We start from the raw sequence: 13850 nt of genomic DNA, 5'->3' as shown, positions 1-13850 counted from the left end.
TTTTTCACATTGTCTAGTTTTTTCCCTGCCCAACCCCCTAATATTCTTAAGATGGTCTCTTCTCCAGTCTTCAGAGAGTAGCTGGAAGTGGGGAGGCAGTAAAAAGCCCTCCTTTCCTCCCAATCTGCAATTTTTTATCTAAAATCTTAGGTGCAGTACTGTGCCCAGAGCTCACAAACTGCTTGTGCTAGTGAAATTCCCTGTCACAAAATGCAATTAGAACAATGGGAGTTTCGAACACTGATACTACTGTAATGCTAATCTGATATTAAATTTGCATTTCTTCTGAGGTGTTGTGGCAACCAAAGCTGTGGACATACCCTATCAGTTAGTTCAGCTGATTCATTTCATTTGTCACATATCTGAACAAATTTAAGAAATAAAATATATCAATGAAGGCTAAGACCTGTTTCTGTTCATTTTTTTGGTATTGCAATCAGATTTAAAAAACAAAGGACACAGGGATATAAATTATCATGTTACAACAATATAAAATACAATATTAACGACAGTTTGAACACTTGTAAATTAAAAAGTGAACATATTAGCCACAATGGCTGTCTTTTACCACTGTCACGTGCTTCTCAGTATCAAGTGTTGGGAATCATAAGAGACTGCTGCATTAGGTCAATGACCCATCTTCACCAGCATCCCGTTCTTACTGTGGCCAACCAGATGCCTTTGGGAATCCAGCAAGCAAGATTTGTCCACAAGTGATCTCCCCGCTCCTGAGATTTCCAGCAGCTGGTACTCAGATTCATTGCTGCCCATAGTCATCATGGCTAGTAGTCATCAATAGCCTTTTCCTAATCACAAGTGGAGAGAATGCAGGCTTCCACTGAAAGAATCAAAATGCTAAACCAGATGGGACTTGGGCCTGATTCATCAAGGGTCTTCAATGCCTTCATTGAAATGAAATGCTTTCATTGCAGAGTGTCATGTGAACTTGAGAATTTGGAGTGGGATGGTGGTGGTTAAGTATGACACCAATTGTGTCATTCTTTGTATGAGTCTAAATATGCCTCCCATTAGTTTTGTATCTCCCAGGGTGGGGGGTGAGGGGTGGGGGGAGGAATGTCACCCCTCCTACCAATGGTCTCATTAAGAGCCAAATCTCTTCAAGGGTATTTTTCTCTCTTCTATATTTAAAAAAATTGTAATTAAGGCAGCAGGCTACCGCTCCAACAGGATTCCAGGAGACATGAGGCAAACAAGGTTTTAAATTCAGGTAGGTAGGTGTGTTGGTCTGACACAGTTGAATTAAATTAAAAAATTGTCCAGTGGCACCTTAGAGACCAAATAAGTTTGTTCTGGTTTTTAAAATCTCCCTCTTCTGCTTTTTGGAGCTGGGATTCAGGGAAACAGGCAGTTTGTTCCCTGTCATTCTTCATTGTGTGTTTCTGGCTTCAAAAACAGTGTGTGTTTGTTGTCATTCAAGTTTGGGGTGTGCACATCAATACGTGTCAAACTTGCATTTTTTTAGCACATTTTTCTGTTAATCTGTGGGAAAAAATCCTAAACCTTTAACAGTCTCAATATGAACATTTCTAAGTACACTTTATAAAATTTAATCATGTTGGTGCTGTTTTTCGAGCTGAAAGCTTTTACTACAAAAATCAGAAATGTGCAAAATCCAAAGTATAATTCTATGTTCCTATCTTATTTGCTTATCAGTTAAGGAGGTATGAAATACATTCGTTCACTTGAAAAAGCAAATTCACTGAAACTCTCCTTCATTCCTGGATTCAAGGCATGGTTCATTTCTGAGAGAAATTGCTGCCATTGCCCTCTTCCCCAAAAGATATGTCTCCTGCTTGGAAGCAGCTAAAGACCAGGCACCTACTAATAATTTACTATATCGTTAACTTACAACACATCTATTCAGAAGTCTCAGTTTTAAACCGGGTTTAGTCTCAAGTAAGTGAGTAGAGAATGACAGCCTTGGCTTTGCTGTAGAATGGAGTTTCCCAAACTTGGGTCTCCAGCTCCACCAGTGATTAAGGATGATGGAATTGTAGACTAAGAACAGCTGGAGGATACTGTACCTAGAACAGCCATTTTACAAATGTGCCCACAGCACTAGCTAAAAATGTGAAATATGTCTAGCAATCCAAAAATGTTGTTGACCAGCATCTGGGCAGATTTCTGAATTGGCTGCCTTTGAAGGCTGCTCAAAAACTTCATCTGTGAAACAATAAATCTACCTGCTTTGCAGCTGAGATTGGGAGATTGGCACTCATTTCATTGATATTACACAAGTTGCACTGGTTGCCAGTGCTTTTTGGGATGCTGCTGTTGACTTTACATTTTGTTGCACATTGTGGAGAAGCTCTATCAAGAAATAAGGTATAAATTTGTTAAATAAAAATAGATTGATAAGTGTGCTTCAATTTTCTGAACATTAGACATCATTTCAGAATTTACTGATTACATCTCCAGGCAATAAGATAGCTCCACTGTAGATGCATTTTCCAGATGGGATCTGCTCACCATGGAAATCTGGAACAAATCTTCCATTTCTAATTTCTTTAGGGAGCAGAAGAGATGTGTGGTCAAATCTCAAAAGAAAGGTCTTCATATCTTTTACCAAAAGTGTCACATGTATGAAGATGTAATTATCTTCCCCTACAATTATCTAAATCACAATAACGTGTTCACTTGGCCAAATTTCTAAAAGCTTTCCAGAAGGCACTGGAAAACAAGAAGGAAGCTTGGAAACAGTTACAAATAACCCCCTCTGTCAGGTATAGTTGGGAGTGCAGGCATAAAGTGGTTGGCAGGTCTTAGTAACAACAAGGCTCCCGTTGTTCATCATATTAGCCACTACTCACATTGAAGTGTTGTCAACCTAAGTAAGCATTCAATAAAAGTAAGTGTGATGCGCGTCTCTGTAAGAAGTGTAATGTCAGGTAATATTCAGTGCAGTCAAAGTCATAGAGTTGATGTGTATGAGCACCTTGAGAGGCACTTTCCTTCCATCACGGTGAGGCTCATGCGCATTGCAAGTGAAACTCAAACATATGTACTTTTTTGAACACTTTGCTTCAATATGGTATGTCTCAGGAAGTGATCCACATAAAAATTATTCCAAAATCTCATTCCCAAAACTCCTATCATATTTCTTGGTAGGTGCTTTCCCTTTCTGTGTGTAATGAATATTGCCATCCTGGTCATCAGGAAAAAAAGAAAAGAAAGAGAAAGGTTTTGCTGCTATGATTGCGCCCCATTCCCTGAAGGGAGATTTCAAACCAGACTGGTAGGTATTGTCCTCATTATAAAATGTTGGCATCATATGTGGATTCAATATGATGTTTGAGATGAACAAGAACTGAACTGGTTTTTTTTTAAAAAAATATTTCTCAGACATGAATGACTGTTTCAAATGCCCAGAAGATCAATATCCAAGCATAAACAGAGATGATTGTATCCCAAAACATATGAACTTTCTGTCATATGAAGAACCTTTGGGGATCACTTTAGCATCAGTTGCTGGGGGGGTTTTCCCTCATCACAGTCTGGGTGTTAGGGATTTTTATTAAATACAAAGACACCCCCATTGTGAAGGCCAACAACTGAGCTCTCACATACACTCTCCTAATCTCCCTCCTTCTCTGCTTCCTCTCTTCTTTCTTATTCCTTGGTAAACCTTGTGTAGTGTAGTGATGCCAACAACCAACTTTTTAATAAATAAGGTATACTATTCATTGTAACAAATGGTAGATATCAACGGAAGTCTCATAAAGTTCAACAAAAAAAGTAGATGACCCAGTGGATCAGTTCATTCTCTAATCAGCCCATGCATATGGTCCATACATGTGTAAGTTTCAGTGTCTATTCCACCTGTCTGTTCATAGAGTCCAATAACCCACATGAAAGGTTGTTACAGTTCCACAGAATCCTTTCACAGAGTCTAAGACAAGGATTTCCAGAATATTAGCCTTGTTTTGGCATCCTAGGCTTCATCAGTAGTACAGGCTCTAGGTAATACAAATAAATACAATATTGTCATCTCACACATTTTTATAGCAAAAATAATATAAAAAACCATAAACAACTGTACATACCATCTGTAATACTACAGGACAGTGGATCTTATAGCATAGTAGTAGCTGCAGTAAGCAGCAAATGTTACAAAGCAGGATTATATGGACAAGCACAATATTGGTTTGAGCAACAGGTGTTGGCAATCCACAGATACACAATTTCTCTCTTAAATTGACCCATATGGCACAACAAAGGTAAAACAAACTTAATCCATACTCAGATGTTATATATTTAAACAAACTCATACATAAAATAATAGCAATCCATAGAAACAAAATGTGTTTTTCAAAGTAATCTACTCGGCCCACAGAAGTAAAACAAACTTAGCCCGTGCTCAGGTGTTCTACATATAAACATTAGTACATATTCACAAAAAGCAACTATAATCAATTTCAGTATTCAGACCTGAGGGATGTAAAGAATTCAATAAGAAAATGAACCTAGTTTCTTTCTGCATGAGGATTTTTTTAGCTCATTCTACAGGACCTAGATATGTCCAAATTACAAAAAATGTCAAGTCCTCATCAGAATGAGATGCTTCAATAAAATGTTGTACTAAAGGAGCATCTGTTACATTGTTCCTGATCCTAGATCGATGCTCCGATATTCTTAGTTTGATAGGTCTGAGAGTATGACCCACATACAACAATCCACAGGGACATCTAATCACGTAAATTACACGTGGAGTAGCACGTGTGGCAAATGCCTGTAAAACGAACTTAAAACCTTCTTTGCTGTTAAACTCTTTTACCTGCAGAGCATATTTGCAGGAGGTACAATGCCCACACTTAAAGAAACCATGTGGAGGACTAGACAACATGCGTTGTATGGGTGTCGATTTTAAATAAATAAATAAATAAATATATAAATATATCTTTTAATGACTTGGTGCATCGTTTGGCAAAAGGGGGGATATTATCACAACCAGGGATGTCCTTTAGAATATGCCAATAACGTCTAATAATTTTCTCAATTCTGAAAGTCATATGGTTGTATTCTAGGGAAGCATAAATACGCAAAGATCTTGTATTAACATGTGAGCCAGATGTAAGAAGGGTCGACCTCTCTCTTAATTGTGTTTTTTGAAAGGCAGTTGTTATTACAGATTTTGGATAACCTCTTTGTAATAAGGATGCAGAAAGCAAATTAGAATGGACTTTAAAGTCTTGTGGGTCTGATAAATTGTGTTTTAATCTTAGAAACTGACCTAAGGGAAGGTTATCACGGAGATGTTTGGGATGATTAGATCTATAATGTAACAAGGAATTTCTATCTGTGCTTTTCTTATACGGACACACTTTAAATCTTGACTCATCCAGAAAAAAATCTAGATCAAGAAAAGGTAAATGATGTGGACTTGAAGTCCCTTCAAAGGTCAAGTTGGACTTACACTATTGATCCAATGGTTAAACGGTTCAAAAATATCCTCAGAAAATCACCTATATATCGGCCATAAAACAAAATGCATTCACTAAATGGGTTATTATGAACAATGTGTTCTAAATCAAATTTCTCATAAAGATATTGGCCACACTGGGAGCACATTTCAAACCCATAGCAACACCTTGTTTTTGTTTATACATGTATAGACCTTATGCATGGACTGATTAGAGAATGAACTGATCCACTACGTCTTCTACTTTTTTTGTTGAACTTTATGACACTTCTGTTGATATTTACATTTGTTACAATGAATAGTATACCTTATTTATTCAAAAGTGCAGCTGGTTACGTCTTGTGTGTTTATTGAGTATGTTTCACATAACCATAGGTTTGTTGTTGTTTAACAACCCACTTTTGGCATCATTTTCTAAGTGGCAGTTTCTTGTGTCTTAGCCAAAACCATCACTGTAGTGGTAGCTTTCATAGCCACCAAGCCAGGTTCCAGCATGAGGAAGTGGGTGGGCAGAAGACTGGCTACCTCTATTGTCCTTTAATGCTCCCTCATTCAAGTAAGCATCTGTGCTTTTTGGATAGCAATGTTTCCACCCTTCCCTGATTTAGATATGCACTCAGTAACGGGTGAAGTCATTGTCCTATGTAATGAAGGCTCTGTTCCCATCTTTTACTCTGTTCTGGGCTACATGGGTCTTTTGGCCACCTCCCAGTTCAACTGGCATATGCAGGCTATCGAACATGGTACTGTTTACTTGCAAAGCAGATGATCCACCATGCAGCTATGTCCCAGCTATGTTGCAGAGGTTACACTGCTTCACAATTAAAAATGCAGCCATATTATCTGCCCATTTGATTTTCCCTGTGGCCAGTGGTGCTTTGTATTCTATTCCTTTGTGAAGTAGGTGGAGAATAGTTGGCTACTAAGTATAATGACAATGTTCCACCTCCACAGTGGTATTGCTTCTCAATGCCAGTTGCAAGATGCTGGGAATCATATGTGGGGAGAATGCTTTTGCTCTCAGAACCTGTGGGTGAGCATTTGGTTAACCATTGTGATGTTTCAATTCTGGGCTGCATGAGCCTGATATTCTTGAGCTGGCTCAACAAAACAGCTCACACCAGACTAGAGGAACAATTTTAGATTAAATCAAGTGTCACTGCTCCTCTTGCTGATCCCATGTCAATAGGTTCAAGGTTACAATGTTATTGCAAAATTGGAGTTGGACAGTGGATTTCGTTTTAGGATTTAGCACTTATTGGTTTCCGTAGGTAAGATTATGGCTCTGTGTCAGGTCCTGATTTTCTTGCAGGGCTTTGATCTTCAGGGAAATCTGAAGTTTTCTCATCTACAAAAACAATGAAACTTATTTGCACTTACTTCCGACTCTAAAGTCTGAAGGTGTAATTATCTCCCCCTGCAATTAGCCAATTCAAAATAATTGCTTCAGTCACCCAAATATCGAAAGGCTTTCACAAAGACACTAGAAAACAGTCAATAAACAGCTTGGAAAAGTATTGAGGAAACAAAGTGCTCACTGACAGTTGGGAGTGGGGGACAGAAGGTAGTCTGTGATAATGATTACACATAGCGCCACTTTTTCATATTGAACACCCAGCATAAAAAGAGAGAGAAGGATTAACTATTTAAACTATACTTATGCTAAAAGCAAAGGTGATATGTTTCACCTTATGAAGTGAATTGTGAGAGTGAGGCAACATTTAACGTAGTCAAAGTCAGGCAGTTGGTGTGTATGAACACCAAGGAATCTGCCCCCTAGGAGGAGATTTATTGCAACTATGCAGAGGCTTTTCCTACTGCTTCTGCTACCAATTGTGTGCAAAGTCAATACAATGCAGTGCCCTGCAGGTGATCCGATCTCAGTTCCACATGAATGGTACCAGCCAGGTGACCTCCTGATTGGTGGGATTGCTTCTCATATATTTTACCATTCCTCAGTAATTGAATTTAAGGAAGATCCTTCTCAGGAGCTACTTGAGGTTCCACAGTAAGTACTTATATTCCTCACTCCCCACCTCCTAAAAAAGCAATTGTCTTTTACAAGGCTGCATGTTTGTGTGAAGCAGGAGTGGCTAGCAATACCCATCCAGCAGCAACATCACTGCCACATACCTGTTGCTGTTGTTGTTAATTAATTCTGTATACTACCCTTCATTCAAAGATTACAGGGACGTTCACAACATAAAAATTAAAAAAAATGAGAAGACAAAATATATTGATGATAGAATTGCATTAGAGGAAATTGCTTGCAAATAATAATGCTAATTGGATCAGGAGAAATTTACACTATGATGCAGCATTTCAAAAATGAAAACAGCAAGAAATAAAAGACTACTCTAACAAAAATAAATGGGATTGCAGAAAAAATTCATTGAATACTTAAGTGTGAATTAAAGTATTAATGTGTTGACTCCATTGGCAGTATAGTGACAAAGTTCTATCAGCACATCCTGGCCTTGGTGTTTGCCATAAAGGAGATCAATGATGATAAAAAGATCTTGCCAAATGCTACACTTGGGTTCCACATCCATGACAGCTACTATGATGCAAGGATGACCTATTGTACCACTTTGGACCTGCTCTTCAAATCACACAGATTTGTCCCCAACTACATATGTGACAGCCAGAAAAACCTCATAGCTATAATTGGAGGACTTACACCTGGCATATCTATCAATATGGCAGAAATCTTAACCCTCTACAAGGTTCCACAGGTAGGATCTGTGCATTGGAAAACGAGGGAGAATGCAAATTAAAAGAGAATGCTTATTTTTTTTAAGGCAGAGTTGGGTGAGGAATCCTGTGGCAAGATCTTCTGGGATGAGTGATTTAGAATGCAGAGGAATTCCAGCCTCAGACAGGTTCAAAGAGTGTTAAGTCTCCAATCCTGGATCAGCTGAGGATATGCTGCTATAATTTGCTCATCCCATCTCAGCTATGATTTAGCCACTGCTGGTGTAAGTCCTGCACTCAAAAGGCCTTCCAGAGGCAGGGTGGGACAGAAGCAGGGCGTAAGCTGGATCCTAAACCTGTTCAGTTTGCTCACATGAACTGGCAACTCAACAGGTAACACTAATTAGTGTCTATATTCCTTCTGCCAGGCTTAGGTAAATAAAACAGATGAAATATACAGCGGTACCTTGGTTTAAAACCATAATCCGTTCCGGAGGTCTAAAATAGGTTGTAACCCAAGGTGCGCTTTCGCCAAGGGGCCTTCCAAAAAAATTTGTTCGTAATCCCCCCCCCCCCAAAAAAAGGGTTGTAATCTAAAAAAAATGTTACAAACCAGGACACGCACTTCCGGGTTTGACTTGTTTATAATCCAAAACAAATGCAAACCAAGACGTATGCAAACCAAAGTACCATTGTACTGGAAAATGCATATTTTTCTCAATTTTTTAAAAATTAATTGTCATTCTTTTGGAACCCACAAAGTTCGTAAATAAATATTTTGTTATAAAGACACATTCTCATAGCAAAATGGGCGCACATATAATTATATTATATTATATTATTGCTGCAATACAGATATGTTTTCTTTTAGCTCACCTATGGTTCATTTTCCGCAGAAGAGATTCAAGCATTGCAGAGCTTTTCCTTTTACAGCATGGTCCCAAATGAAAGCCATCAATATATTGGCATTATCCGTTTACTTCAGTATTTCGGATGGACATGGGTTGGGCTGTTTGTTGTGGATGATAACACGGGAGAACATTTCTTGAAGACCCTCGAGCCACTGTTTTCCAAGCATGGAATCTGTTCAGCTTTCACAAAAAGAATCCCAGAGCAAGTTTCCATGGAAAATCTAGATGAAATAACTAGTTTAATGGAAAGAATTTTTGTAGCTCTCACAGATAACAAGGCCAGAACACTTATCAGCTATGGAGAATCTTTGACAATTGCCTGGCTGAGAATGGTTAATATTTTTAATGATCTTGGACATAACAAAAGTGCTCCATTTGGAAAGGTATGGGTTATGACATCCCAGATAGATTTCACATCCACTGGCCCTCAGAGAAACTGGGATTTCCAGCTTTTCCAAGGTTCACTTGCCTTCACAATTCAGTCAAGAGAGCTTCTGGATTTTTCAGAATTTCTCCTGAGCATCAAGCCTTCCAGGACCCAAGCAGATGGTTTTCTCAAGGGCTTCTGGGAGCAAGCATTTGACTGTATATTTCCAGATCCAGAGATGCCTATGATGGATGATGGCAGCTGTACTGGAGAGGAGAGGCTAGAAAGTCTCCCTGCTGGTCTTTTTGAAATGCACATGACAGGCCACAGCTACAGTGTCTATAATGCTGTCTATGCTTTGGCTCATGCTCTGCATACCTTCTACTCATCCCAATCCAAGCAAAGAGCAAAGGTGTATGGTAGCAGTATTGAACTTCAGTCTCTGCAGCCTTGGCAGGTAATGTGTTCATAAAGAAATCATTCTTTTCTTTGCATAAGTAGACCTTATGGATGCAAAATACAACATTTTTAAAATCCCTTATCATATGCTTTACATGGCATGTACACATCTAGATACAACAAAGAACTATGTCTTTGGAGAAACTTGATGACCTTCAGTCACTGCATCCATAGCAGAATTTCTCTACATAAATGGCAGCATTTCAATTCACAGATTAATTATTATTTTAAAAATGAGATTACACTCAGCATCTGTGAATAACAGGTGAAAAAGTGTTAGAAATTGTAATCACTGAAGCATATGCATGGGTTTACATCTCATTCTATACTGGGACCATATAATGAAGTTCATTCTTAAAACTTTTCTCTCTCTTCAAACTAGGTTGACTTATTTCTGCAAGATGTTGCATTTAACAACTCTGCTGGAGTGATGGTGTCCTTTAATGATAAAGGAGAATTGAGCGGTGGATATGACATTATCAACCTGGTCACATTCCACAACAACTCTTTCCAGAGAGTGAAAGTTGGGAGAGTGGACCCCAGTGAAGAAGAAGACTTCACCATTAATGAAGATCTAATTGTCTGGCATAAAACCTTTAATCAGGTAGAGATGATAGGGATTTCTTAGCAGACTTTCTGTTGGGCAAACAGGCACTGAGGATGTCCGAAATTACTATACCTACCTAATGTAGCATTGCAAATAACCCCACATATGTAGGGTTTGTAGGCTGCAAAACAGAGGAATAAATAGCTATATTTGTGAATGTCTAATACTTGTGGAACCTTGCTAAAATATCCTGTAGCTCTGGAGATGACGTGCATAAATTTCTCCACCGATCTCTCACCCCAAATCTCAAACCCTCCCATGTTTGTGCATAGGTGCTTCCACTTTCTGTGTGTAATGAACACTGCCACACTGGTCATCATAAGAAGAAGAGGGAAGAGAAAAAGTTCTGCTGCTATGATTGTGCTCCATGTCCAGAAGGGAAGATTTCAGACCAGAAAGGTAGGTTCCTAAAATTTTGTCAACATACATTCTTAACTCCAAATGATGTGGTGAATGAATTGCCACTAAAATGTCTCTTCTATTTATATTTCAGATACAGAAGACTGTTTCCAGTGCTCAGCAGACCAGTATTCAAACAGAAACAGAGATGCTTGCATCCCCAAAATTAGAAACTTTCTTTCTTATAAAGAACCTCTGGGGATCAGTTTAGCTTCAGTTGCTGTTTTTTTGTCCTTCATCACAGCTGTGGTGCTAGGGATTTTTATTAAGCACAAAGACACCCCCATAGTCAAAGCAAACAATCGGGACCTCACCTACACTCTCCTCCTCTGCCTCTTGTTCTGCTTCCTCTCTTCTTTGTTATTCCTTGGCCAACCTTGTATAGTGACCTGCTTTCTCCGACAACCAATGTTTGTCATAATTTTCTCATTGGCTGTTTCTTGCATCCTGGCCAAAACCATCACTGTGGTTACAGCTTTCATGGCCACCAGACCAGGGTCCAGCGTGAGGAAGTGGGTGGGGAAAAGACTAGCCATCTTCATTGTTTTAACTTGCTCCCTTGTTCAAGCAAGCATTTGTACTATGTGGCTGGCAACCTCAGCTCCCTTCCCTGATTTGGACTTTCATTCAGTAAGTGGAGAAATTATTGTGCAATGTAATGAAGGGTCAGTCACCATGTTCTACTGTGTCTTGGGCTACATGGGCCTCTTGGCCATCACCAGCTTTATTGTAGCATTCTTAGCCCGCAAGTTACCGGACAGCTTCAATGAAGCCAAGTTCATTACATTCAGCATGTTAGCATTTTGTAGTGTTTGGGCCTCTTTTGTTCCTACTTACTTGAGCACAAGAGGAAAAGACATGGTGGCTGTGGAAGTCTTCTCTATCTTGGCCTCCAGTGCTGGGCTACTGGGCTGCATCTTTTGCCCCAAATGCTACATCATTGTGTTGAGACCTGAGCTGAATAGCAGGGAGCAGCTAATAAAAAGAAAACATTAAAGGATTTGTCCCTTCGGTTACACTGACACATGTGTTAGGCAAGCATTTTAGGTACAGATCATTCCTGCCCCCCCCCCCCTTATTTCATTAATTTATTTCATTAAAATGTAGGAAATCTCAAACTGGTCTACACAATGTTGGATAAATCAACCTCTTATTACCAACATTCTAGTCATCATCCTACTCACAAAGTGGCCAACCAGATGTCTATGGGAAGTCCAGATATTTGGGTGAGAGATACATTCATATAACATTAGTTATAGATATTTAGTTATACAGGTATATGCCTTCTATAGGAAGGACAGTAAAGGATGCCACTCTGTATGTCAAAGTGAACATTGAGTCCAGCAAGCTAGAAATCCAAAAAGGGGAAACATTATGTGCTGTGATTCAGGACCTCTAATGTAATTTAGTTTTGGGCATGTGCTATTGTGCACCTTATAACAATGCTCAGGAAAATCTTGAGAGGCAGAAATCAAAGAAGCATTCAAAAGTGAAAATCTTGTTGTTATACTGACATGTGTGTTAGGCAAGTGTTCTAGGTGCAGGTCAATTTGGTTTTCATTATTTTAGTAATTTATTTCATAAAATATATACAACACTTGATTGTGGAAAGTTTCAAAGTGCTGTACACAATGTGGGACAAATCAGCCTCTGTGACAAACAGCATAGCCAGATCAGAGTCTGGTGATGCAGTTCCTCAGAATCCCACCAGAGTTCTGAAGCCTCTTTCTGGTTGACTGCTAGAAGATATTGAGTTGTACTTTGAGAGGGAGAGTTTTGGAGGTGAGAGGTTAGATAGAGATAGTGTTTGGAGAGGCTTGGTTTCAGATGGGAGATGGGGATTAGAATAGAATTTACCTAATGGAAAATTGATTCTGATTTGAGCTGAGCAGGTCCTTTGAAGTGACTATCTATAGCAACAGGAAGGAGCCTTGCAGCTTGACTTGAGCAAGCAATATTTGTGTTTCTGTACAAATAATTTAATAAACATTTTTGTGATGATAGACTGCTCTGCCTTCTTTCTTTTAGCTAATGTTTTGTGCCACTGGGGAAGTGGTAATTCTGTATTGATTTGTTTTGGATGTTTGAATGTGATGCCAATAAAAGGTTTGATGATGATGATGAATAAACATTTACCATTCTGGAACCTAAATAACACAGCTTATCTTTTCTTGCTGCTGTATGGAAAAACATATGAATCCAATCTAAACAAGGATCTTTACACAATGGCAATAGTGTAATCTGGCACAGGAGTAAGTAATCAACTGGGAAACTATGATAATCCACACTGGTTTTCCCCAGGCTCTGAATTTAAAGAAAGAAAGAAAGAAAGAAAGAAAGAAAGAAAGAAAGAAAGAAAGAAAGAAAGAAAGAAAGTTATTAAGGAAACTATGCAGGTAATATTCTAAGTAATTTCTGTGAAATGAGCCAGCCTGGTTTTTCCTTCCTGCCTATATTCTTAGGTAAAGAGTGAAGTTACAGCTACATGGTTTTTAGTTGAGGCTGGGAGATGGGAAATTATTTCACATACAACACACAAGTTGCACTGGTTGCTGGTTCGTGTTGTGCTGCAGCTGTGATTTTAAATATTGTTGCACAGTGCAGAGATGGTCTCTCAGAAAATGAGGTATAACTTTATTAAATAAAGTTAATAAAATGACATAAAAAATACAAATAAATAAATAAAGTGATCATTTTGCTTTCAGAATTTCTTAACGTTAGACACCATTTCAGAATTTACCACTTATGTCCCTAGGCAAGAAGTTCCAATTTAGATGCATTTTCCAGATGGGATCTGCTCACTATGGAAACAGAGAAGATGTGAGGTCAAATCTCAAAAGAAGGGTCTTCATTTTTCCTAGCTGAAGTGTCTCAAAAAGTATGAAGAAGTAATTCTCTCCCCCTGTAATTATCTAAATCACACTAATTTGCTCACTTGACCAGATTTCTAAAGGCTTTCCGAAAGGCACTGGA

General features: G+C 38.7%; 1 protein-coding gene across 1 annotated transcript; it reads left to right on the top strand.

Moving 5' to 3' along the window:
- The first annotated feature begins 1823 nt into the window (after positions 1-1823).
- On the top strand, positions 1824-12130 carry LOC308461024 (vomeronasal type-2 receptor 26-like). Its single transcript, XM_080977602.1, has 6 exons — positions 1824-1887; positions 3178-3256; positions 9006-9869; positions 10254-10475; positions 10751-10877; positions 10972-12130. The coding sequence occupies exons 3-6, from the start codon at positions 9069-9071 to the stop codon at positions 11871-11873; spliced, it is 2052 nt and encodes a 683-aa protein (XP_080833728.1). The 5' UTR covers positions 1824-1887; positions 3178-3256; positions 9006-9068; the 3' UTR covers positions 11874-12130.
- The last annotated feature ends 1720 nt before the right edge of the window (positions 12131-13850 follow it).

The sequence above is a fragment of the Podarcis pityusensis genome, assembly GCF_964106645.2.
Source record: "Podarcis pityusensis genome assembly, chromosome: 13".
Classification (NCBI taxonomy): Eukaryota; Metazoa; Chordata; class Lepidosauria; order Squamata; family Lacertidae; genus Podarcis; species Podarcis pityusensis.
This window is presented reverse-complemented; position numbering and strand designations above follow the sequence as displayed.